General features: G+C 45.5%; 1 protein-coding gene across 7 annotated transcripts in view; it reads left to right on the top strand.

Annotated features, from left to right (window-relative positions):
• Positions 1–14,380, top strand: part of Tlk2 (tousled like kinase 2) — a 91,817-nt gene extending 77,437 nt beyond the window's left edge. For all 7 annotated transcript variants that reach the window (XM_060386556.1, XM_021645583.2, XM_060386555.1 and 4 more), the window contains 5 exons: positions 1,463–1,632; positions 2,783–2,921; positions 8,046–8,157; positions 11,344–11,451; positions 13,293–14,380. In XM_060386556.1, coding sequence (XP_060242539.1) covers positions 1,463–1,632; positions 2,783–2,921; positions 8,046–8,157; positions 11,344–11,451; positions 13,293–13,466 — 703 coding nt within the window. In that variant the 3' untranslated portion in view covers positions 13,467–14,380. The remainder of the gene's footprint in view (positions 1–1,462; positions 1,633–2,782; positions 2,922–8,045; positions 8,158–11,343; positions 11,452–13,292) is intronic.
• The last annotated feature ends 12,993 nt before the right edge of the window (positions 14,381–27,373 follow it).

Genomic DNA, 27,373 nt, shown 5'->3' with positions numbered 1-27,373 from the left:
CAAGAGTAAGTAAGAGCCCTGGTCAAGTCTCCACGTGCTGATGTTACTATTTGCTTTCAGTAGATTGCTGGAGTATAGATTGACTCCTCTCTGAAATATAAGTACTAAAACTATTTTGAAAATAAATGATAATGACTTGAATTATCTTCTCTTTTGAATTCTATACACATTTCAATGTGATAAGTTAATTCATACTATTCTTGTTTTCCTGTTGTATGTATAATGGTTTTTAGCAAAACCAAGATAGACTGTTGTTTAGAATATCTTTTGAGAGTCGTTTGGATATATAAAGTTAAACTATTTCTAGCTTGCTTTTGGGCCAAAAAGTAAGTCCACTGAGTACAGTAAGAGTCTGTCTCAGATTTCAGCATCTCCCAGAGAGTAAACATTTCAGATATGCACTAAGAGCACTGACATGCTGTGCAGGCTTCATAGAAAATGCATGTTACTGTTCAGTCCTAAGATTCTACAAGTGTGTGTTTGTGGCTGTGTTACTTGAAGTTCAGTTACTTGAAGGGTCCCTTCCTTCCACTGCATTAGGATGTCAGATATAGTAAGCTGTGTCAATGGGGGTTCAGCTGGGTTCAGCCAATGGGTAAGCACACAGTTCTAGTTTCCCTAGTGACCTGAGTTCTTGTATCACCATCTTCTTCCTCTGACCTTCTGACTTTAGGGTGCTAAGAGCTTCCTGCTGTAACTGGTCACTAGCGTTCCTTACTGGAAAGTTTGTCTTTTTAGATCTTCAGCCTGTGAATTAAAATCTCTCAAGTGCTTTTTAGTTCCTGCTTAAATCCTGACTGATAAATCTCACCTAGAAAGATTAGAATAATATTCATATCTCAGGAATATTCAAATAGAACAGGGAAGCGTGCATCAATTTGAACACTTTGGAAGATAGATGCATTGCCTGTAGTGCCAACAGTGGCATATAATTTTAAAAGGGGGTATGTGTGGTGTATTGACATAAATGAAAGCAAAAGAATCCATTCCATAGAACAACACATTTCTATAGTTTTTCCCCAGACATAGTGTATAGCCAGTTCTTGAGAGCTGGGCGGAACCTAAATTCTTTCTCAGTGTGCGCCCTTGGTCCCTAGACGCTCAAGGGCAGTTGTGTGATTAGTCACTGTGCAGTGATGAGCATGTGGTGTGGTGTGCAGAGAAGACCCTGCTGTATGTAAGAGGATGGTTAGCTCACACATTATAGAAAAGAAATGTGCTGTAGTCAACTGGCACAATTGACGCCAGTATGGAAATTACAGAATCTCATCTCCAAGAGAACAAGCTCTTCACCTCCTATAAGCCCTCTGGCAGCTAGCTGATGCTGAATAGAAGAATGTTTTAGGATCAAAGAAGAAAGAAGTAGGCTGTAATGCCTTTGCTGAGTCTTTGCTGAGAATGGTTTAGATAGTTTTAATCTGCTTTTTACTCCACTGTTAAATTCTGGCTTCTGCGTCTTCAGGTTTTGTACAGTATTAGAATACTGTGAAGGAAATGATCTGGACTTCTACCTAAAACAGCACAAATTAATGTCGGAGAAAGAGGCCCGATCCATTATTATGCAGATTGTGAATGCTTTAAAGTACTTAAATGAAATAAAACCTCCCATCATACACTATGACCTCAAACCAGGTATGGCTGGCTAACTTTCAGGCGATATTATTAATGGCTTTTCAGTCTTTCAAGTGACTTGTAAGTTTATCAAGTCAAAGAATTTGAAAGGAGCCAAGAAGACCTAACAGTGTGTCATTGTAATGCCTGGGTAGGTGTGGGAAGAAAGGAGTCCTGGGCTGCCTGGTGCTGGGTGTAGTAGGTAGGTGGGTGGGTTGGATTAAATTCTCTGGAGAAACAATGCCTGTGTGTACTGAACCCAGGAAATTCATGATGTCATTTAGAAACAGCTGTTTGGCAAGTTCCGTTTTGTTTTTCCCATTACTTGACACTGCAGCCGTTCCTTTGTCTGAGGTCTCCCTGATAAGTACACATATATCTCATTTCCTTAAGTCCCACGCAATTTTTCATCTTTTTAAATTATCTTTTAACTTGGTAGGCATCAGGAAAAGGCAGAGAGGTTTTTATCCCTTAGCTTTTGTTTTCATTAGTGGCTTTTTGTCTGTGTTGATGTGTGCCTCATGTAGATGACTCTGAAGCTGGATGTGATGCTGAGAACCTAGTCCCGTCACTTCCTTTTAGGCAGAGCTATTGACTTGGCCTTGCTCTTCTGGTAGCTATGTATAAAAGTTCACCACTCACTGTCCTTTATAGTCTATTCTTATATTGTGGACATGACTAAAAACTCATTTATAGTGAAGTGATTTTGTTTTAAAGATGGCTGCCGTGTGATGATTTTTCTGTCACTGAAGTCACCACACTTTCCTGCTATTGGAGCTATAGGTGGCGCTGTGGCACCATATTTGGTTCCCAAGCTATATCCACCACCCCCCACCCCCCACCTTCCTGAAGTTGCTATTCTAGGCTTGCTAACATAGAAGCCACACCAAAAGTTCGTGTGAAATTTTCCCACCAATTTTTTTTTTTTTTAAACAACGGTACAAGTGGTATTTTACTTTGGCAAGTCATTTTTGTTTCTAGTTCCCAGAGTGGGTTTTGGCATATTAAAAAGGCAATGTTAAGAAGTTTCCAGCGGACACTGAGGATTCTCCAAAGTTAGAATTAGACCATTGGACCATTTTATTCCAATTACTTAGCGTTCACTTGTTCCCTTCTTGTGTGCCTTAATAAAGAAGTCTTTGTTTATTCATAGAGGTTTTTATCTTTTTAGGTAATATCCTTTTAGTAAATGGTACAGCATGTGGAGAGATAAAAATTACAGATTTTGGTCTTTCCAAGATTATGGATGATGATAGCTACAACTCAGTCGATGGCATGGAGCTAACGTCACAAGGTGCTGGTACTTATTGGTAGGTATCTAGGAAGTCTTCCAAATTGGCTGGTGGGGTGTGGCTCTGCTGTACTAAACCTCGCTGATGATCAATTAATCCTGTATACTCTGCTAAGGCAGAAGTACAGGCTTTTGGCAGCTTGTTTTCTGTATTAATTTCTCTTATATTTTGTTTCTGTTCTTGAAAACCCTTGAGAGAATGCTTGTGTAGTGTGGTCCTTGGGGATGTGTCTATTTGCTGGCTGTACGAGTTGTTTAATGGCCCTGAGTTCATCATAGTTCAAGTAGAGGCCTTTCCTTTTGTTAATGGGATGAGGGATTTGTTTCTAGGATGATGAACTGTCAAGTCAAGAATTAAGGAGTTGTGAAAATCAGGATGGGGCAAAAACAAACAATAAAAAAAAAATCCATAGTAGCCCATAAGATCTCCACATGAGAAAGTGATCACAGTTTAGTAGAACCGTATCTGTGTTTTTGCTGTGCCCTAAAGGGTTTGAGGCTGCTTCTTCCTACTGCGCACTGTCACTCTGTTCCTAGTCACCTTACTCCATCTAGCCCTGCTCCACAGTTCTGTGAGCACGCACTCCTGCCTACTATTGGCTTCTCACTATTACTTTTAACAGTGAGGACCAGAAAGCATGCCTGTGCCTGTGCATGCACCTTTGTGATGGTGATTTTTACAATCTGACCCCTTCTGAGTTGGTTACACAAAGCCACATTCTGCCATAAGTGATTCTTAATCTAGAGAAGCCTCCGTAGCACAGGAGAGGGAGGTAACATGCTGCTGTATCCAGCCTCAGAAGGCCCGAGGCTTAGAGTTCTGTCTAATCAGGAGGGGCTCCACGTGGGAGGAGATGAAAGCGGCATGCTGTCCTGAGCATGTGGAATGAACCCTGTTCTCCTAGCTGATGCTACTGATTGTTAGGTGCACAGTGAGCTGCTGTTCTATTTCTCTTAATGTTGCAGAAACGGTACCTATAGTCAAGAGTCAGCCCTTAAATTAAACCTTTGGAATTCTAGGTTTAAAATAGAAGTTATATTTATAGCGTTTACTCACTGTGGTGGTTATTGTGGGTTATGTCTATCACTAAGTGACACAAAAAGTATATAGAGTTGGTACTTTTGGGAAAGAGGTTTGTACCTCTTCTGTATGAGTTCATTGAACTGACACTTGAGCTGTGTGCTTGTTAGCTTGTTGTTTTTAGAAAGTGTAGTCAGCCTGTCACCCACCCTCATTAAAAGTAGCCATTAAAAAATAATAAAATGTGCTACGTATATGAGCCAGGTGCAGTGGCACCTGCTTGTAATCCCACCACTCAGGGAGGAGAGGCAGGCGGATTTCTGTGAGTTCAAGGCCAGCCTGGTCTACAGAGTGAGTCTAGGACAGCAAAGGCTACACAGAGAAACCCTGTCTCCAGATAAGTAAGTATATGTATGTATGTGCAGGTATGGTGGTACAAACTTTAATCCCAGCAGTGGGAGGCAGAGCAGATAGATATCTGTGAGTATAAGGGCAGCCTGGTTCAGTCTGGTTTAAATAGTGAGTTCCAGGTTATCCAGACTACCCAGTGAGACCCAGAGACCCTGTCTCTAAAAAGCAAGAAGGAAAAAAAAACCCGATAATGATATCTCGTTGCTACCTGGTGTTGTTTTTGTTGTTGTTTTTGTTTGTTTGTTTGTTTTTGCCAATTTATATTTTTAAAAGTCATCAGTTAAAATTGAGGAAAAAGAAAAGTTGTAGAATGCTTTGCCCCAAAGTAGCTTATTAGATGATGTAGAAAGTTCTGTATCTGAGCACAGATTAGCCATGTGATAGCTATTGAAACTGGGTGCTGGTTACTTGGTTGTTTGAGTGTTCTTTCTGCTTTAATTATATATGAGTATTTTCCATAACGAAAAGTAAGATAGAGGGTTTCTGAGCTGGCTGGTGGTGGTACACACATTTAATCCCAGCACTCAGGAGTCAGAGGTAGATGGATCTCTGTTAGTTTGAGGACAGCTAGTGCTATGTAGGAAGACCTTGCCTCAAAATGAATGAATGAATGGTAGAAGGGTTTTTTTTTTTTTTAATATCATTGTTGTAATCACCACCCTCAATATGCTATCCTAGTATGATGGTGACCCAGAGAGATAAAAACAGGCTGGGGGTGGGCAGGTTTAGAACATTTTAAATAACTGTTTGTGGGTTTTAGCTATTCCAGAATTCTACATTGATTAAGATAAGTGAGCTGGGGGACTAGAGAGATGGCTTAGTAGATCAGACTTCTTTAAGTGCAAGCATTAGCCCTCTCAGTTAGGATTTTATCACCTACCAAACAAACAAACAAACAAAGCATGCCCACGCATGTCTGCAACCCCCATCGCTGTGGGTATCAGAGACAGAAGGATTACTAGAATCTGGCTCCAGGTTCAGTGAGAGATCCTGTTTCAGAGGAATAAGGAAGAGCCTGGCATGGTGACACCGGCCTTTAATTTCAGCCCTCAAAGCAGAAGCACTGAGTTCTGTGCCGGCCTCGTCTATGTGGCCAGTTTCAGGTTAGACACAGCCAGCTACACAGCAAGACTGTCTCAAAGAAAGAAAAAAAAGAGTAAGTGATGAGCAGGACACCTGACAGCCCCTTCTCGTCTGCACAGGTGTGCACACAGGCTTGCGTGTACACCACCCACTCGTGCATGTGCAAGATAAAGGAGTGGGCATGGTGCTGCATGCCTTCAGTTACAGCCCTCAGAAGGCCGAGGCAGGGGAATTGAAGTAGATGTTTGTTACTTGGTGAGTCCAAAAGCAGCGTAGGCTACAAAGTGAGGCCCTCCTCTTAAAAAGAGAGAAAAGAAGGAAACAAGGTAAGTGAGCTCGGATTATGCTTTGAGCATACAGAAGACATGTATTGTAATGAAAATGCAGCTGTGATTTTTTAGCATAGGTTAGTGTCATAGGCCTGTATTCCAAAGCTCTTGGTAGGAAATTAGAATATTTACTATTTTCAGTATTATTTGTGTGGATAAAACTAGTTTATTTCTTCATTTATAGATGGAGAAACTATATCTTAGAAGTTGATTTACCAGACATGTACTGTCAAGTTGAAGTGTGTTTTACATTCTAAAAATCTCAACAAATTACCACTCTGCCTTTTGGATGAGCTCACCACCTCTGTTCTTCCCTGCCACCTCTTCAGAAATAATTATGAATGCATTCCAGCGGCCATTTTTAGAGTCAAAGTTATATTTGTTATTTACCCAAAGCCATACATAAATTGATGTGTATTAAAGAACCAGCAACTATGAGATGAAGGGTCCAAAAGTTTGAGTGTCACTTGGAAGAGCTGTTCTTATAATTTTTTTTCTTTTACTTACATTTTTTCCCCTCTTTTTTCTTTCATAGTAAGTGCTGTATATTTCAGTTTTGGGGATCGTTTGTTTTGTTTTGTGTTTTGCCTTGTGGGCACTGGAAATCCAATCCGCAAACCCATTGCCATAAATATTCATTGTATAATAATGATCTAGTTATAAGCTGTAGTAATCATCCAAATGTCTGTTACAAAAAAAAAATGAAAAAAATATGGGACTAAGCAAGTTTGACAGATATGATGGATGAGCGAAGGATTTAGGTTTAGATTTTTATCAGGAACACAGCAGGGTCCCAAATAAAAGGTTTTCCGTAGGCTGGACACTGTTAGTCTGAGTCTGCAGAAATTCATTCTTCCAGCAGAGCTGTGGCGAGGATTCCAGGCATATTTATTTGGTTTCCTAAATGCTCAGAGGCACCTTCTATACCATACAATTTGTTGTAGCCCACTGTCTCCTAGATTCTTTAGAGACCACTGGTGGGGAGAGAAGGAATTTAGATAAAGGATCTTTGTGTGGTTTTTGCTATACTATTTCTTAGTCTACCCAGAGGGTAGAAAAATAAAACATTTTCTGATAACTCAGATTTCAGTATCACTCTGGATTTTATACTGGAAGTATTGTGGTAGAGGCTGCCTTACATAGGCAGAATCTACTCTTGGAGATCTCTAGGTCCTGAGTTCATTTGGACTTTAAAACATTTATTAATTTTAGGGGCTGGAAGTGTAGCTTAGTGGAACCTCTGATTCAGTCTTCAGCACTCGAAAAATTGATTTTAGAGAAGTCTCTAAACTATGTCTGTCAAACTTGCTTACTCCTGTATTTTTTTCATGTTTTTCATAACAGACATTTGGATGATTACTATGGCTTATAACTAGATTATTATTTTACAATGAATGCTTATGGCAGTGGGTTTGTGGGTTGGATTTCCAGTGTCCACAAGGCAAAACACAAAACAGCATGAAAAGAAACCTCTATTTCTAACTATATTGTTTGAAGCTATCATAAAGAGATTTCTTTTATTTTATGTCACTGCATGTTTGAAAAAAAATATTGTGGGCTCCATGGTAGAACAAACACTTCCACCCATGAGACCCTGGGTGTGATCCCAAGTTGTTACCATCACTACAAAATACTGTAACAAAACTTGTGACTGATACTTGGAGTAGGCATAGCTCTGGGAAAGGAGGCTGCAGAGTGAGCCAAGTGAAAATAGAACATTTACGTCTCCGTATGTTGAGAAATAAAATACTTGAATGCCATGTGAGGATGTTGCCACCTCTGTAAATTCGATTGTCTGTTGTTTACTTGTGTATATCCCTTTTAAGAAAATATTTGTTTGTTTTATGAGTGCTCTCTCTGCATGTACACCTGCATGGGAGCAGAGGGCAGCAGATCACATTTAGATGGTTGTGAGCCGCCATGTGGGCGCTGGGAATTGAACTCAGGTCCTCTGGAAAGAGCAGCTGGTGCACGTAACTGCTGACCATCCCTCCAGCCCTACAGTATTTATATTTAAGCTGATGGTTGAAACTGGAGTGTTTGGTGTGTGTGTGTGTGTGTGTGTGTGTGTGTGTGTGTGTGTGTGTGTGTTTCGTATAAAATGTTTGTTTGTTTATTGAGAGGCAAGGTCTCTCTCCTTAGGCCTGGCAGTTCTGATAGTCACCACTCACAGAGATCTACCTGCCTCTGCCTCCCACATGCTCAGTGTTCTATTTTTAATAAGGCCCTTATTTGCCTTTTTATGACTTAGATTTGTATATTCATTTTTCTGAGTGTTTTTATTTCTGTTTTTTCCTAGGTATTTACCACCAGAGTGTTTTGTGGTTGGGAAAGAGCCACCAAAGATCTCAAATAAAGTCGATGTCTGGTCAGTGGGTGTGATCTTCTACCAGTGTCTTTATGGGAGGAAGGTGAGGAAGAAGGCAGTGCAGCAGCCTGGGGCCACGCCCACCACCTCAGTCTTAATTCTTCTTTGCAGTTAATCATTGGAACCCTGAAAGTCGTGGTTTAAAGGGAATGCAGACTTGTCAGTAACTGTTTGGTGTATAAGTACAAACTCCAAGCCGGAGAGCACCTCCTGAGTTCTCCCCAGCCACCAGGGACATGCTTGTTGCTATTCTGAAACATCAGACATGTTTTGATTTTGATGTGAACTCATGTAAAATAAGGTGGTTTGGTTTGATTTTTTTTTCTGTTTGTTGTTTGTTGTTTTGTTTTGTTTTTCTTTTAAGGTCTTGCTTTGTAGCTATGGTTTGTCTGCCACTATACAGCCCAGGCTGACCTAGACTCAAGGCAATCCCCCTGCTTCAGCCTCTTGAATGCTGGGAATATATAACATCTGTTTTGAAATCATTTAGTAACATGAACAGCCTGCCCCAAAAATTTTCCCAAGCTTTTTAATAAGATCTGAAACTTACTGAAGTATCCCTAGATTTTATTTTAACCACCTCATTAGATAAAGCTATTGTCAATAAAAACATACCGTGCGCTTGTGTGTGCTTGTGACGGCTAGAAGTTGACTTCAGGTTCATCTTTAATTGTTCTCCATCTTATTTTTTGAGACAAGGTCTCATCGACCTCGACTGAGCTAGACTAGCTGGCCAGCAAGTCCCTCCAGTCTGCTGCCTCAGTCTCCCTGTGCTGGGGTTACAGGCACATGCTGCTGCGTCTGGCTTTTGTATGTGTGTGCTGGGGATCCAACTCAGGTTCTTAGGTTTGTGTAGTCAGCAAGAACTTTATCCACTGAACCATTTTTCCCCATACTGTGTTGTTTGTTTATTTTGTTTTCTTGAGCCCAGTTCTCACTATGTAGCTCTGGCTGGTTTAGATCTATGTTTAGATCAGACTGACCTCAAATTCACAGATTGTCCTACCTCTGCCTCATGAGTGCTGGAGCATACCTGGCAAAGGTTTACTTTATTATTTATTTATGTTTGTGTGAGTACATGAGTGTGTGTGTGCCCATGGAACCTGGAAGAGGGTGTCTGGTATTGTTCTTGTTTGCTTTCTCTTGCTGTGATAAACGTGACCAAATAATCATCATCATCAACTTGGGAGCTGTTATTTGGCTTCTATATCTGGACCACAGTCTGTTATTGAGAGAAATCAGGGCAGGAACCATGGAGGAATGCTGCTTACTGGCTTGCTCTTTGTGGCTTCCTCAGCGTGCTTGCTTATGTCAGCCAGAACCACCTGTCCTGGGTGACACTACCAACAGTGGATTGGCCCTTCCACATGACTCTTGAATCAGGAGAATCCTGTATTGACTTGCCTACACGGGCAGTCTGATGGAGGTGTTCAGTGAAGGTTCCTAGATGACTGTAGCTTGTGCTAAGTGGACAGAACTAACCTGCATGGATATCCTGGTGCTAGTGTTATAGGCGCTTGTAAGTTGATTGACGTGGGTGTTGAGAACTACACTGGGGTTCTCTAAAAGAGAGGTGAGAGCTCTTCACTGCTGAGAGCTCCAGCTCCCACCTCTGTGTGTGTACACTGAGTAGGTGGCATCAGAAAGTATCCCTTGGCCAGGTGTTATAGGCAGGTCATACCTATAATCCCAGTATTTTGAGGGCCAGAGGCAGGTGGATCTTAGAGTTCAGGCCAGTCTGGTGTACAAAGCAAGTTCTAAGATAGCCAGGACTACACAGAGAAAATCTGCTTCAACCCCACTCCCCCAACCACCACCACAAAAAAATAATAATCGTAGAAAACTAAGGGGATGTAATTGAATGGTACAGTACTCAGCTAACATATACAAAGTCCTAAGTTCCATTTCCACACACACCCACACAGTATTTCTTGTCTGTTTCTGATGGAAGTGTTATAGCAGTAGAACAGACAATAATGTTGTTTTTTTTCTTTGTGAGCATATTTTTTATACACTCACATATGAATATATGCACATATTAGGATCCAGTTGTATGTTCATATCCCTTCTTCTGCCTTGAGTATATATGTTTTAATATTCAGTTAGGCTGAACTTAGGCATAAATTAGATGGGACTTTAGCAGGTCCTATGGACTCTTAATGTATTTCTTAAATTCCTAGTGCAAACTCTAAATGTGAACAATACTTTCCTCTGATGTCTTGGTCTTGATCCAGCCTCTCCAAGACAAACTACAGAGAAATAGTAGAGCTTAGTTCTTCTATGTACTGCTAATATTGTGGCTTTGTTACTAATAGTGCTGATAGACGTTATATGGAATTATTTTAGGTCTCTGTAGGAACACTGTAGGAATTTCAGTAACCTTTAGCCTGTTTTAAAATTTGTTTTTAGGAAAGTTGATGCATAGTTAAAGCCTCTCAGTGGTCCCAGCACGTTGTTGTTGTGGTTGGTCAGTTTGTTTGTGTATTAGGTTTTGTTTCTTGAGGTAGGATCTTGTTACGCAGTCCAGACTGGCCTGGAGCACACTGTGTTGCTCTTGCTGGCGTTGAAATCTCAGTGGTTCCCCTGCATCAGCTTCCTAAGTGCTGAGATTACAGTTGGGAGTCACCACTCCCATTCCTCATACTCAGTGTGAGAAAAAAAAAATTATTTCTCCTTTTAACTTTTTTTTATAGACTTATTTATTTTATGCATATGAGTATTTTTCCTGCATGTGCGTGCCTGATACCTCCTGGGTTCAGAAGAGTGTGCTAGGTCCCCTGAAGCAGGAGTTATGGATGGTTATGAGCCACCATGTGGGTTCTGGGAACCAAGCCCTAGTCTGCCTCTGCGAGGACTGCCCGGGCTCTGTTTCTGAGCCATCTCTCTAGCCCCCAAAACCCCCGACTAATTTATTTTTTCCATCCTTTTTTGTGTACATCTGGGTTGGCTATTGGCACATAGATACCAAAGGTCATTAAAGGTGTGACTCAGAGCTCAAGACTGTTGGTTTGTATTCTGAATCTTTACTTTGTTGTGAGCAAAACTAGATAGAGGAGAAACTGCCTAGTTCTCTGTTCAACCTTGAACTGGCCTTTAAGCTCTAGGCCCTCCTGATTAGTGTCAAAGATGAGAGTTAAAGGAAAGCATCCCCAGAGTATGGAGACCCTTCTCTGGTCCTGAACTGTGTAACCAGAGGCCAACCTTAGTTTATTCTGTTTTTATATGACAGCCTTTTGGCCATAACCAGTCCCAGCAAGATATTCTACAAGAGAATACTATCCTTAAAGCTACTGAAGTACAGTTCCCGCCAAAGCCAGTAGTAACACCTGAAGCAAAGGTAAGTTTAAGTTTGATTCATTGGCAGCAGAAATGGCTGCTTCCTGTGTCATTTCTTTGGGTGGTGGTAATTGAATTTTTTAATATGAAATTCAGCCATTATTAAGTATCAGGATAAGGACAAATTTCTTTTCTTAAGAACAGTGGGTTAGAGTATGGTTTAGTCTGCCCAGCTCATCCCCAGGTTTATTAATAGGAATATTCACAAGCAGATTGTAATTCACAAAGGCTCTGTGACACATGACAGGGAGGGCAGGTAGACTCCAGAAGAGTTGTACCTGGCAGTGGGTGGAATAGGAAAGAGATCCAGTGTCCTGCCTATCAGGGAGGTGGTCTGTCTGTGACCTAAGACCTACAAGGGAGAAGTGGTATAGGGGTGCTAAGGTGGAAAATAATAGCCTTCTCCATTTTTGATGGCATAGTTGGGGTAGGTCCCAAATGATGAAATGTTACTGGATCAGTATCTTGAATGATGTGTAAGTTGGAGCCGAATGTAGATTTGCAGAGCAGGAAAGAATGTCATAGAAGAGATGTAGGGCCTTTGTGAAATGTGAGAAGCAGGCAGATAGTGGCATCATGGCAACTGTGTGTTTTAGTTTCTGTTTTAAGAGCCCACACTGGCAGCTATGTAGAGACACATTACAACATGTTGACTTACTCATGTTACAACTTAGGAGAACCTGTTAAAACTCCAGTTTGATGTATTTCACTAGGAAAGGCCTTTCTTCTCAGTACCACAGCGCCTGGCTCGGAAAGGCTCATTTTCAAAGCCAGGACCTCCTTGTTCATTTCTATGAATATGTCTCTTAGCTTCCAACTAATTCAGTCAAGCAAGGACCTGTGTCTTCAATTTTGAAAAGCCAGAATTACCCTTATATTTTTACATTTTGTTAATTAAACATTGGGAAAAAATATAAAAAAGTCAAATTGCGTGTTGCATGTTTTAGGTTTTTCTGTAAATCTGTTCTATTTGTTTATGAAGTCTGAACTCCAGGCCATTTGCTTGCTAGGCAGACACTCTATCTCTAGTTCCATCCACAACCAGATTTTACTTTTTTAAGCAGTCTTAGGTTTGTAACAAAATCGAGCATGAAGAACCAGTTCCCATATATGATCTTTCCCTGTCCCACCACTCCCCTCTCAACACCTCCTCATCAGGATGGGTTGTTTATGGTCATCTGTGAGCCTGCCACACATCATCATCAGCTTACTATGAAATACAGACCTTGATGGATATGGTTGTCTAGACTTAAAGCCTGGCCTCTTGGGGCTTAGGCTAACTCGGTTGGTAGAGTGCTCGCCTAGCACGCACAAAGCCCCATGTTCCATCCCTTTACTGCAGAAACCAAATGTGGCTGGGTGCGTGCGGAATGCCTGCACTCCAGAGGTGGAGGAGGAATATCAGAATTTCAAGGGCATCCTTGGCTACATACTGAATTTGAGACCAGCCTGGGATACATGAGAACCTGTTTGAAGAAAAACAGTTGATTAATTTAAATAAATTGCGTTATGAAATTTGAATAAATTGAACTCTGTTCAAAACCAGGAAGATGGAAAAGACTTGAAAGTCTTTATGATAAGAATTGCATAAATAAGATTACACTGCCTTCTGTCTTGGTGGAAAGGGAGCTTCCATGTTGGTAGTGCGGTTAAGGTCAAGTCATGTCTGTAAACCTTGTGCTGGTGCTGGCGTTTGTCGTCTCTGGCCTGTCTGGTACATTTTGGGAAAGGCTGTAAAACCTTTTCCTGAGGAGCTGTTCTAGCAGTGGTTTTGGTTCCTCAGGTTCTCATTGGTGTACCAGATTATCTCCTTCAGTCTTTTGTATGAAACTTCCTTCACAGGCATTTATCCGGCGATGCTTGGCCTATCGAAAGGAGGACCGCATTGACGTGCAGCAGTTGGCCTGTGACCCTTACTTGTTGCCTCACATCCGAAAGTCAGTCTCTACAAGTAGCCCTGCAGGCGCTGCCATTGCATCAACCTCTGGGGCACCCAATAACAGTTCTTCAAACTGAGACCAACTCCCAAGGCCACAAACTGTTCAGCACACAGAGTGGACACATGGCATTCAGCAGTGGGTTTGGAACATAGTGAATCCAAATGGATCTCATGAAACCTGTACCAGGTGCTTTTATTTTCTTGCTTTTTTCCCATCCATAGAGCATGACAGCATCGATTCTCATTGAGGAGAAGCCTTGGGCAGCTCTGGCCAGGCCGCGTAAGAAAAGGCCCCGCCCAAGGTTCCGGCGTCAACGGTCACTGTGGGTGGCTGCTCTGAGTGAGGAAAAAATTAAAAAGAAAAAACTGTTCCATGTACTGTGAACTTGAACATGCAGACTCAGGGGGTTCCCTGACGCAGAGCTTCAGATGAAGAATGTGGACTTGAAACTACAGACTGGGCTAGTCCAGGGTCTATATTTAAACTTGCTCTTTTCTTTTAATAAAGTTAGGTAACATCTCCTGAAAAGCTCGTAGCACAAGGCTCAGCTGGGGATGGCGTTTGACTTCGGAGGAAAAAGTTGCTACTGCCATTAAAGGCACTAGAGTTAGTGTGCTAGCCCTGAATAATCTCAGTTTCTAAAACATGCAGCTTCCCTCGCCCCTTTTTTATTTTTGAAAGAATACATTTGGTCATAAAGTGAAACCCGTATTAGCAAGTACGAGGCAATGTTCATTCCGGTCAGATGCAGCTCTCTCCTCCATCCAGTCTCCCGCTTGCAGTTGCCTCCCTCACCTCAAAGGGAGGAGTGGAGTGGGGGTTCTGAGGTGCGTGGGTTTTGCCATCGGACAAAGAATGAGGTTAAAAGACTGCAGCTTGGAGTCTCTCTAGGTTTTCAGATATTTCTTCACAATTTGAACACTTGACGGTTGTCCCTTTTAATTTATTTGAAGTGCTATTTTTTTAAATAAAGGTTCATCTGTCCATGCAGCCCTCCTGGATTCTCTGAGCGTAGTGACTGTTGAAACTGCTTCTGGAGGTGGATAGAAGCAGGGCGGGCGGGCGGCTCGGGCCCGCAGTCTCCGTGCTCACAGAGCAGGCTGCATTCCTCGTTAACCCTGATCAGCACACGGGCTTTCCCTGTTAGATCGTTGGGGAGAAAACGCCCTCTCCCAGGCATTTGAACTATGGTGAGTGTGCTGGCGCGCGTGTGTCTGTGAACGTGTTCTCTCTTCTAACTCCGGTAGATTCGTCTAGTGGTGTTAAAAAAGAAAACCTCTCAAGGAACATCGGTATTTTAGCTATGAACCTTCTTTTGGGAGGTTTTTTTGTAGTTGTTTTTTTTTTTTTTTTTTTTCTCCAATTTTCTGAAAAGTGTGATCTGCTGGAGATGGAGCTGAAATGGGAGCCATGTGGCCCACTGTATCCTTGGAAGAGCAGAGGACTCTGCAGGGGAGGGTTGGAGGCCAGGGTCTGGACATGTGGTAGCCAGCTTGGAATGTTACTGACATGTGGCAGGAGGGCCAGCCAGAACTATTCAAAGATGTGGAGTTCAGCGCAGGGGCGGTGAGTCGGAAGGGCAGAGAGCTCTGAAGCAGTTCAGGACTGGTGTGTTGTACATGTAAAAAGTGCCACTGAGGACACATTCTCTAGGATTGTGTGTTTTGTAGTCCTGCCCCACTTTGCACAGTATCAAGTGATCTTAAAGGAAGGCAAAGCATTCCAAGCCGAAAGCCTTGTCACATGGTGTTCTGAAGAAAGCAAGCTCTTGAGGCTTTGGTGTCCCCAGGTTTTAAAACAACTCTTTTCAGCTGGGCAGTGGTGGCACACGCCTTTAATCTCAGCAGAGGCAGATGGATCTCTGTGAGTTTGAGGCCTGGTCTATCAAGTGAGCTCCAGTACAGCCAGGGCTACTCAGAGAAACCCTGTCTAAACAACAACAACAACAACTATTTTCTTTCTTGAAATACGTAGTTTGTGTGTACCCCTCCCCCACCCAAATGCCAGGGCTGGAGCTCACATCTGCGGAGGAAAAAGTTTTAATATTCAGTTAGGCTGAACTTAGGCATAAATTAGATGGGACTTTAGCAGGTCCTATGGACTCTTAATGTATTTCTTAAATTCCTAGTGCAAACTCTGAATGTGAACAATACTTTCCTCTGATGTCTTGGTCTTGATCCAGCCTCTCCAAGACAAACTACAGAGAAATAGTAGAGCTTAGTTCTTCTATGTACTGCTAATATTGTGGCTTTGTTACTAATAGTGCTGATAGACGTTATATGGAATTATTTTAGGTCTCTGTAGGAACACTGTAGGAATTTCAGTAACCTTTAGCCTGTTTTAAAATTTGTTTTTAGGAAAGTTGATGCATAGTTAAAGCCTCTCAGTGGTCCCAGCACGTTGTTGTTGTGGTTGGTCAGTTTGTTTGTGTATTAGGTTTTGTTTCTTGAGGTAGGATCATAACTGTCCGAGGACACATGTTCATGGTTGGACTCTGCCAAAAAATATTATTTATAATTAAACTTATCCAGACTGTTGTGGCCTTTTGCAACATTGGGTGTAGGACAGAACATACAGTTCAAGTAAATTATAACATTAATTTTAGGGTGATGAGGTGGCTTAACACGTAAAGGGACTTGCTGCCAAGCCTGGTGACCTAAGTTTAATCCCTGGGACTCCAGAAAACTGACTTCTACAAATTGTCCTCTGACCTCTACGTACCTGCCTTGGTACCTCCCGTTACCCACACATGAATGAATGAATGAATGAATGAATGAATGAATGAATGAATGAATATTTTGAAGGAGTTAATTCCCAGCCTCTTGGATTCATTCAGATTTTCCAGCCTCACACAAGACCCCCTCTCCTCATCAGGGGGCTAGCCATGGAAATCTTGGTAGCTGGTAGGGTCCCCACAGATCCTTCAGGCATAAGGAAAGGGTGTTGACTCATATAGTACTTTTTGTGCCTCTGATGTGCTGAAAACTAGACCTGGGTGGTGGAGATAGGGCAGTGAATAGCATGGTGTACGAAGGTGTAGTCGGTTATGGAATCGCAATCCCAGGAGAGCCTGGGCAGGAAGAGACAATATGGGCACCTTAGGGGAAGGAGCTGTGCTCCGAAGCTGCGAGCACCCCACTGCTATGGCTGCCCCGGGCACACTGGCTGTCTTTCCTTCACTCTAGTCTGGGAGGGGCAGGTTTGCCGGTAAGAGCATCGTGTTCTCGGTTTAGATAATAGTTCTACAGTTACCTTCTTGGAAGCCCTGTGCTTGCTTCTAGCTCCAGGCACTACAAAAGAACTGTGTAAAGAGGGCTAAGTTGACCACCCTTCATGACTTTCTTTCTGAAACTCCCTCCTTCCCTCCCTTACTGCGTCCTGCTAATCTAAGTGTCTCCTCTTTCTCTCCCTCTTCCTCCTCCTTTTCTTTCAGCTCTTTGGGCAGAATCACTTGGGCTTTAAAAGTTAGGTCTTGCGCCGTGGAAGTAAGTTAGATACAAGGTGGGAAAGCGTCTGACACAGGAGTGAGGTGAATACTTAGGAAAGACAGCAAGACGGTAAGAGGATGGAGTTTGGGATCCCTGAGTTGACTGGTTTGAAGTTGAGGAGGTCATTTGCCATTCAGCGTCAGTGAATGGGTCTCATCCTGCCCGGAAGGCAGCTTCCAGCTGAGTCTGGGAACATCAGCAACACTGGGAGTTTGTTAGGCTTGCAGTCTCAGGCCCCATCCCACCAGCTATACAAAACTGGAGGTGGAGGCTTCAAGTTTCTGATACAGGCGCATATTTGAGAACATAGCCGTGGACTGCTTGGCTCCCAGGGTAGGATGAGCCTGGAAGGGTGCCATTTCTACCCACCTGCCAGCCTTATAGTGATGGCAGGGTCATTGGAGGATTGCTGTGAGACCTCTTGGCGGTGCTAGTATAACCAGCCTGCCAGGCAGGTGTGAGGAGATACTTAAAAAGACACCTGTCCCACTTTGATTATGGGACTATTTAACAATGTACCCCAAGAAATTAGAGCTTTCCAAAGTCACCTAAAGACGGGGTCAGCCAGTGATGGGTCGTTGACAGCAGGACCACCCCTGGACTGGGACTGCTTAGTTATGCATATATCTTGCTTTCTACTTAAGCTTAAAGCTCATGTTAGGACATCTGAAGATGTCCCTCTTCACTATGTGGCTACGGTGCCTTTCACCATTTTCAGCTCTTTGAATTGGCTTATTGAAGATGGGTGGCAGAATCTGGCTTGTTGGGGCAGCCAGATGGAACCCAAGGCCTTCTACATACTAGGTGCTTCCCTTCGCTCTCTGGCTTCTTACAAACTAACCCAACTGCAAGGGAGAAGAGTTCTGTTCTATTTTTGATCTTTGGGAGCCAAAGTCTATCTTAAACTCTGGCCTTCTAGACTATTGTTAGACACTGTCATTACAGGGAGCAGCAAGAAGGCCCTAGACAACTACAGGCCTCAGAACAGTGCACTCAAGAGCCATTCTTTCCTTTGGCAGAGCACTGGGTGCCTTACATGAAATAATCCATCTGGCGTTCCCCACACTTGAGGGGTCCAAGGCTACAGGAGAGAACGGGCAGTCTGGATCAGCAGCTCTTAGGAGGGTTGAAGAGGGTTAAAGGGGGAGAGGCCTGGGGATTGAGGAGCCTGCCAGAGGCTGGGAAAACAGGCAGGTCTGGGGCCAGGGAATACAAGAGTGCTTTTGTGCAGGTGGAGCCCAGCAAGGGCCCTAGACAGACTGGAGTCTGTGGGGGGTGGGGGGGGTGGGGGGGGTATGTGTAAGGCTCTAGGTGTGAGACCCCATGGAGAGAAGGGTCAGAGAGCAGCAGGCTGCCTGGCTGACTCGGCCCCACCCATCTGGCCCTGGGTCAGGCCCCTGGGTGTGGTAGTTAAGTGTCCAGTTAGAAGGCTATTAACCTCAGGTCTGCCGGCCTCAAGTTTTCTTCCCCTGGAGACTGCGGAGGGGAAGAGGAGGGGGTGGGCACCGTATAGAAGGGACTTTAGCGCTGTTGCAGATTTAAGAAAGTAAATGGCCAGAGCCCTTTGGTGGCAAGCAGTGGATGCAGTGACTGGGAAAGGGCTGTAGGTTGAAACTTTGGTGAGCTGGATTCACAGGTGCCGTGTTTGCACGGAGGTGGCTGTGAGCAAAGATGACACCGGCTTCCAAACAGAGGTTTGTTTGTCCTAATCCAGGTCAGTCCTAATCTGCACTGAGGTGGAGCCAGTCTGGGCAGGCTTGAGGAACACATGTTAAGTCAAAGATGACGGGACTAGGTATCAGGAAGCCGTCGGTGATGTTCTGGTGAACCACATCTCCATTTTCTTCCTGACTAGCATTCTCTTCCCCCTCCAGCCCAGCACTGCAGAGGAGTTTGTTCTTCCAAGGAAGGGTTTCTCTGTGTAGCACTGGCTGTCCCAGAACTCACTTGCTAGACCAGGCAGGCCTCAAACTTAGAGATCCTCCTGCCTCCACCCTCCAAGTGCTGGGATTAATTATATTTTTATTTTTTAACATGGGTTCTTACAATATAGTGCAGCCTGTTCTGAAACTCACTGTGTAGCCTAGGTTGTCCTGGAACTCACAGTCCTTCCTTCAAAGTACCAGGGTTACAAATTAGCTTTACCACCCCTAGCTTGGTCTTGTTATCTTGCTTGTAGATTAGGAGGTGATAAGGCCTGGAGAGCTGCCTTGGCTGGTAAGATGCTTGTGAGGCAAACACCTGAGTTCAGATCCCCAGCACCCATGTAGCCTGGACACATGGCAGAAATGGGCGGATCTCTTGAGTTCAAGGCCAGCCTGGTCTCTAATGAGTTCCAGACAAGCCAGGGCTACATAGTAAGACTGCCTCAAAAATAAACACTTTGGAGAGCAATTGAAGAAGTTACCTGGTGTTGGTCTGGGTTCCACACAAAGCAAATGCATACATGCATGCCTGTTCACCCTTACACGGGAACACATTCACACATGGATTTGGAAGGCATCGCTCTTGCTGTCCCGCGTCTAGAAACTGTCTGTAATAGATCAATGGGAATGGTTTTTGTGAGGTTGCTATAAGCTTGACTGTAGCATTGCAGGGGGCAAAGGGGAGTGTGTGAACAACAGGTATGGCTAGTCTCTTGTCTCTTGTCACAGAAGCTGCAGGAGACAGTCACAGAATACCCCCACACACCCTGGCTTTAGTGCGACCCTTGCCCTAACATAGTGCCAGGCCTCAGCTTCTTAGACCAGTGTCAATGCCTTATGGGAAGATCTTGCTACTGGAAGATAAAGCTTTGTCCCTCCAAATTAGTACCAGAGGCTATGGCTCTTCTACAGGCTCTTTGTTGTTGATTTGTTTTTGTTTGTTTGTTTTCCCAACACAGGGTTTCTCTGTGTTGCCCTGGCTGTCCTGGAACTCACTTTGTAGACCAGGCTAGCCTTGAACTCAGAGATCGACCTGCCTCTGCCTCCCCAATGCTGGGATCACAGGCGTGCGCCACCACCCAGCCTGTCTACAGACTCATTAGTTCCCTACCTGTGGGTCTCAAGCCACACAGGTCACATATCAGATATTTACATGGTGGATTCATAACAGTAGGAAAATTATAGATAGGAAGTACCTATGAAAATAATTTTTTGGTTGAGGTCACCACAACATGAGGAACTGTATTAAAGGGTCACAGTAGTGGGAAGGCTGAGAGCCACCGCTTTAGAGCTTTCTACAACCTCAACAGGAGTCTTGCCTGGGTCCCATGCTCATATTAGCTGGTTAGTTTTAACTGTCAAATAGACAAAACCCAGATCCTGGAAGTCTTATTTAATATTTTGTTTTATTTTTTAATAATTTATTTACCTTATATCCTGATTGTAGCCCCTTCCCTCATCTTCCGGTCCTACCCTTTCTCCCTCCCTCTTCTCCACCATCCTCCTCCCCCAGTCCACTGAAAGGGGGAACCCTCCTCCCCTGCCTACCCTATCCTATCAAGTCTCATCAGAGATTTACTGGATCCTCTTTCCCTTTGGGGTGGCAAGGTCATCTGGCCACGGGGAAGTGACCAAACCCAGCGGGCAACCGAGTTCATGTCAGAGACAGTCTTTTTTTTTTTTTTTTTTTTAATGTATGTGAGTGTTGTGTCTGCACATATATACCTTGTGTTCTTGGTGCCCACAGAGGCCGGAAAGAGGCATCATATTCCCTGGAATATGACTTGCAGACAGTTGTTATCTGTCACAGCTATTATCTGTCATTTGGGTGCTGTGTGCTGGGACTAGAATCCGGGTCCTCTGGTCAGTGTTCTTAGCTTATGAGCCATTTCTCCAGTCCCTCCTGGGAAATCTTTGTGTGTGTGTATGATTTTTCAAGACAGGGTTTCTCTGTGTAGCCTTGGCTGTCCTGGACTCCCTTTGTAGACCAGGCTGGCCTTGAACTCACAGAGATCTACCTGCCTCTGCCCTCCCTGAGTGCTGGGGTGACAGGTGTGTGCCACCGAGCCTGGCTTCTCCTGGGGAGTCGGGGGACTATCTTGACTTCTAGTTAAGGGAAGATGCAGATCCCCTGTGTGAGCCAGACAAAACCTGCCCAGGTAGAACAGCGAGGGTGGAGCTTTGTGTGAGATTGGGGTCACCACCCCTCTACAGCATACAGTCAGGGTCACAAATGTCACATCAATGAGAGAGACCTGTGTCCATCGAACGCTGGGCTCAAGTATGTAGGGAATTCCATACGTGGGAGATGAGGGCCCTGGCTCTGGTGGCACTTGAGCTTTATCGTCTTTACTTCATCCACCAAGTTGTTCATTTGTACCATAGTTTCACCGCTGCCTACTGGAGAAATCTAGGTGGTCTGGCCTGCCAAGTGCCTGTGAAGGAGGGACCTTGGTGAGACCGAGAACCTAAGAGAGCATATTAGATGCAGTTTGTAGTCGGGGATTGAGTGGAGAGAGCCTGGGTGGCTAGGACAAGTCCTGAATTGTTCAGCTTCCTGCAAGCTGCCAGCGGTTGTGCTGTACACCTTCAGTCCCGGCGCTGGGGGAGGCAGAGGCAGGCAGAGCTCTGAGTTTGAGGCCAGCCTACAGAGAGAGATCCAGGCCAGCCAGAGCTGCAGTTAGGTCCTGTCTCAAAAACAAAAGCAAAGGGGCTGGAGAGATGGCTCTTCAGTTAAGAGCATCAGCTGCTCCTCATAGAGCCCAGGCTTAATTCCCAGCCTCTCCAGAGAGACAACTGTAACTTCAGTTCCAGGGTTTTGACGCCCTCTTCTGGCATCCACAGAGACCAGGCACACACATCTACAGGCATCTGTGTAAGCAAAGCACTCATACACAAAAATAAAAATTATCATTTCTTCTTTGGTTTTGTTAGTCCTCGGTCTCACCACTAAGGTCCCTCCTTCAAAGGCACTTGGAATTCGCTTTGTAGACCAGGCTGACCTTTAACTCACAGAGGTCTGCCTGCCTCTGTCTCCTGAGTATAGGAATTAAAGGTGTGCACACGGCGGCTGGCTAAAAATGAAAATCTTGAACACGGAATTTAAAAAAATAAAAAGGTTCATGGATTGCAACCCATAGCCCGATATACCTACCGTCTGAACCCAGTCCACATTCTACAGATAGTACTTAACTCGGCTGCACTGGACTCGGGAAACACCTGGGAAACATAACAGAACTGCCCAGGTGCCCGGTCTGTGGCGTGCTGCTACTCCGGAGGCTGGGGAAGAGCTGGCCAAGCTCTTCAGGCCAGAGTGGAGACTGTGTGCCAGCTGGACACACACTTGGCTCCTCTTGGTCTAGGGCTCTACTCCACCAAAGGCCAAGGGCGGATTAGGACGGTTTAGTATTTTCAACTTTCCTTTTACCTTCTTCCGGGCCACTGCCGGGGGGACTGGGCTCAGCCTTGACTGAGACAGGATCTCATTCTAACCCAGGCTGACTTGGACCTCACTATGTAGAGCAGGCTAGCCTCAAACTCACAGAGGGTCTCTTGCCTCAGTCGTCCAAGTAACAAGATTAGGAGCATGAACCAGAAGAAAGGAGAGCAGAAGTTCCAGAGGCGAAGTACAAACCTTTTGGCAGCCAGTCCTCAAAGCAGAGGCACTGCACTCCAGGTTGGGGAGGCCTTAGCAGCCAGGGTGACACCCCAGCGGGGTGACAAAGTTCTGAGACTCCATCCTACCCAGCTGCTTGGTTCTTCAGCTCATCCCTTTGCCCCTCCTTTACTTGCTGTGGTGCCTCAGGCGGACCTCTACCCCTCTCTGAACTCCGTTGCCAGCTTGTGTCTGACCTGTTGAATCCTAAGCAGAGCTCAGAGTAATGAGCATCTGAGAGGCAGGCATTTTAGATCCTGTGGCAGCCTGGGCCCCTCATCCCAAGTCTGCTCTGAGCTTGCTCCAGGGCCCTGCTGACAGCTGGCAACATTCCTGTGGCTTCTCTAAGTAGGAGTTTGTGTCCCAAACTCCCCGGAGTCAAAGTCTGGACTCCTAGTCTTGGGGAGGAAGTCTGCACCTCTTGCATCCCGGAAGGGACTGCAACCATCTCTTAGCCTCTGGGAGCTAAAAGGCGAGTGAGGAGTCAAAGGAGCACTAATACAGACTTCAAGCTGAACCTGAGGGAGACAGACATGGAGTCCTTCCAGGGAAAGAGGAAGGACCTAGGGACAGTGGACAGAATTCTCAGGTAGCCATGATGGGATAGAGTCAGCCAATTGTTGACAAATTCCACAGTGCTCCCCAGTAATGGGACAGCGGAGAGATGGTTCCTCTAGGTGATATGTTTCCTAAAACTGCACAGCCTGGAACCACATGCAGACATTTTGGAGCCGTCTTTGGCACAGCTTCTTTGCTCTTTTCCTTCAGCCCAGGCCCTTTGGGACCCTCTCCTCTGTGCTGTGGTAGAGGTGGCCTGCTTGAGTAGAGCTCTTGGGAGGAGGCTGCTGTGTCAGAGCCAGGAGGAAATAGAGAGGCTGGGGTCCAGGCTAGATTCTGGTTTGGGGAGGGTGTGGCATGGGACAGTCCTGTGTGCCTCTTTGGACTCATCTTTTCTTGCTGCTTCAAGCAATAGCGGCCAGCTGAGTCTTATAGCCTCCTCCTGACCATTCGGTTACGTTCTCACTGTCCCTTGTCTCCTTTCTGGAACATTGCTGTGGGTCTTGCCAAATAGGTAGTCCTGCTCTCTGGGGCATCACTGACAGGGGTAGAGGTCCGCCTGAGGCACCACAGCAAGTAAAGGAGGGGCAAAGGGATGAGCTGAAGAACCAAGCAGCTGGGTGGGATGGAGTCTCAGAACTTTGTCACCCCGCTGGGGTGTCACCCTGGCTGTTAAGGCCTCCCCAACCTGGAGTGCAGGTTGATGAAAGAGAATTCAAACAATGAGTACAATTAAGTACTTAATTCAAACAATTAAGTACAATGAGTCAAGGCTCCAATGTGTGTATCTCAGAGTCCTGAGACAGGGGACAGTGACTGTTAAGGACATGTGGCCAAGTGAATGGGGGAGCCGAAAACTCAACTCAGCCATGTCTGGGCTTCTGCACCGACCTAAGGTGGTCTATTTATGGGTGTGCATTTTTTAGCCAGCTACACAGAGCATCGAGACACCTCTTTTGGGTCTTGTTTATACTTTGGGATGCCATTTTTGTATACGGTTAAACCTGAAAAGGTTCAGGTGACAAGGGAAGGTTATAATTTCCTCTTGTGGAACCCACTGTCTCAGTCATGATTAATCGGGCCTGAACAGGCCTCATGGGTACTGAAAGAGAACAAGGCAGACAGGGTGAAGGGTCATGAGTAAGGGCCACCCAGCCTGGCACATAACAATAGCAAACAACACAAAAAGGTGCCCTGTGTGGGGCTGGGGAGATGGCTCAGAGGTTAAGAGCACTGGCTGCTCTTCTAGAGGTCCTGAGTTCAATTCCCAGCAACCACATGGTGGCTCACAACCATCTGCAATGGAATCTGATTTCCTCTTCTGGTGTGCATGAAAAATGCGTTCATAAGCATAAAATAAGTAAATAAATATATATATTTTAAAAAGGTGCCCTGTGGAAGGTAACTGACTGTCCTCTGTCCTCCACATGCATGCTGTAGTAAACACACACACACACACAGAAAACAAAAGGACCCTATGGCCAGATGGTCAAACAGCAAAGAGCAATAGGGAGGCAATTTTCTTTCCTGAATGGCTCCATAGATTCAGGGCTAGGCCATCACTGCAATGTGAATGTTTAAGTTTTAATACTGGTAGGAATCATGGCCCCATTTACAAGTCACTATGAGCTCAGAGAGAGCAGAAGTAACTGCCAGAGGTCACCAAGCTGGTAAGTGGAGGAACATGGATTCTTTTTTTTTTTTTTTTTTTTTTTTGGTTTTTGGTTTTTGGAGATAAGGTTTCTCTGTGTAGCCTTGGCTGTCAGAGACTTGATTTTTAGACCAGGCTGGCCTTGAACTCACATGGATCCACCTGCCTCTGCCTCCCTGAATGCTGGGATTACAGGCATGCATCAGTGAGCCCAACTAACCCTGGATTCTTATTCCTGTCCTAGACTCCAGAGTTTGGGCTCCTTCCACAAGACTGCTGTAATGACACCCCCCCATCCCACCCTATACCCACTGCGGCTGAATTAGTCCCCATTTGAAGGGCGCTGTCAGAGCCTAGAGAAGAGCCCGTTCTCGGTCCCCTTTTCACTATAAGCGAGTACTATTTTAGCATCAAGTTCCCAGTCAGAGAGCCCACGAAGTGCCAGGCATAGCCAGGTGCCTGTCACTAACAGGCTATCAGTCAGGAACTGCCCACATCTTGAAGGCGAGCAGGCCACGGGTGCAGGCCCTGGTCATTTCTCATAAGAAGACAAAAGTCTGGGTGCTGAGTGCAAGTCTCAGCCCTCATGACACCCAGCACTCCTGACACCCCTCGGCCATATTCTGTTGACAACTGAGCCACAGGGTCCTCTTGCTTTCTGTGTATGTGCATGTACTATAGCATGTGGAGGACAGAGGACAGTCAGCCTCCATGCTGAAGACAGGGCACCTTTCTATGTTGTTTGCCACTGCGTGCCAGGCTGGGTGTTCCTCAAGCTTCTGAGCGGTCAACCATCTCTACCTCCTATCTTGCTGTAGGAGCATGGGGCTTACAGATGTCTGAGACAGCCTGTCAGCATTAGAGGAGCTCTAGGCCCTAGGTTGGTTTTTGTTTTGTTTTGTTTTGTTTTGTTTTGGAAACAGGGTTTCTTTGTAGGCTTGGCTGTTCTGGACCAGGCTGGCCTCGAACTCACACAGATCCACCTATCTGCCTCCTTGAGTGCTGGGATCACAGGAGCGCGCCACCTCGCCAGGCTTGGTTTTGTTTTGAGACTAGGTTTCACCCGATAGTCCAGGTGGCCTGAAACGCACTATATCATCTGGGATGGCCTTGAACTCTAGGCAGTCCTCCTGCCTCAGGTGCTTAAGTTAAGGCCATGTAGTACCGCCACACTTGGCCTCACAGAGTCTGTAAGCCATGGAGGACTGGGCCAGACATTTTCTGCAGAATTGTTCAACTTTGGCCCTGCCCTCTGCCCAAGATCTAAGCCAGATGGTAGTCATAGACATGGGCCCCAGGCAGATACAGCCAGTCGGCAGCTCAGAGTGGGCAGCCCTGACCAGAACAGGCCTGAGGGTCTTGACCAAGACTCCGCCAGCACATCGTTTCTTCTGGCTTCTCCCTGCCCTGAGCAGGCTCTTCTTAGCCTGGGATTTGGGCGAAAAGTTTCTTTTTCTCATCCGAGGAAACTCGCCAGGCTGCAGGTGTGTTAGCTAGTGTCTGTCATACCAGCAGTGGGCACAGGGTGATGTCTGCTGAGGAGACCGCAGAGGCCTGATGGGGTCTCTTGTGTGAGCACACAGTGGGTCTTGTGCTGGCAACCGGCTGGAGCCATGTCACACTGGTGATGTCAGGGTGTTGGCTTTTGCTCTGCCAGCTGGAAGGTAGCAGAGTTTACTGTAGCTGGTGGAGGAGGGATCCATTCGATTCCAGAAGTATCCAGCGTTTGGGCTGCTGAGGTAGGGAAACACAGTTTAGCCATAGCTGGCAGATTCTCAGAGGCAGCCCCAGCAAGGCCAGGTATGTGCAGGACCCCAGGATCCCAAGACATGTCAAACCAAGAAGAGGGGCCCCGAGGGCCAGTGGAGTTGTGAGCAGTTCCCAGAAGCCAATCTGCAACCTGCTCCAGCTAGCCAGGGAGCAAAGGGCTTTGAACCTTTCCAGGGGCCTGTAGGTGCCCCTTTTGGGGACCTGTGACCAGTGTACGTATTAAGCCAAGAATCTCAGCTGGTAGAGCTCGGAAGGGCCAGGGGGAGCCTCTCTTGGAGCAGAGCCTTATTGCAGAGATAGGGAAAGATTACTGGCAACAGGAGTCATGAAAAGTCGCAGTTATTTAAAAAAAAAAAAAAAAAAAAAAAGCCCCGCAGTGGCTAGTCCAGGAAACAATAAAACTTTATTACAGCTTTACAGTGTTTTGATCACTTGTGATGGGAGAAGGTGAATCTCCTTTGTGCTGCTGGAGTCCAGAAGTCTCAGCCCTGCTCTCAGCTAGAGTTCCCAAACAACCCTTTCAGTGCTGTTTGGGAAATCAGAGGTAGGTGTAGGCTGCCCTCCAAAATCCGGACTCTCAGTCCAGTGCTCTGCGCTGCCGTTTGACCTGTTGCGTAATACTAAGTGTGGGGTTGTCTTCGTGAAATTTCCGTTTTGTTCTCTGCTACCGGCCAGCAGCCCAGCTGGTGGGAATGATGTAGGTCTTCTTGGGACGCCCAGGGGACGGCTTTTGTCCCCGGTCTCTGGATGCAGAGGCCCCTATCAGCTCAAGTGTTACACTCTTTGTGCCAGGGGCACTGACACTGGAGTCACACACATGCTTGAAACAACATGACCAAGAGTTGTTTGCGCGGCTCACAAGCCACAGGAGCCCTGCCTCCCCCTCCCCCAGTCTCCGCGGGGGTGGTGGAGTTCTCGGCTCCTCCTCTTCCCCAC

The sequence above is a fragment of the Meriones unguiculatus genome, chromosome 7 (assembly GCF_030254825.1).
Source record: "Meriones unguiculatus strain TT.TT164.6M chromosome 7, Bangor_MerUng_6.1, whole genome shotgun sequence".
Lineage (NCBI taxonomy): Eukaryota > Metazoa > Chordata > Mammalia > Rodentia > Muridae > Meriones > Meriones unguiculatus.
The sequence above is the reverse complement of the archived record's forward strand: the minus strand, read 5'-3'. Positions and strand labels throughout refer to the sequence as shown.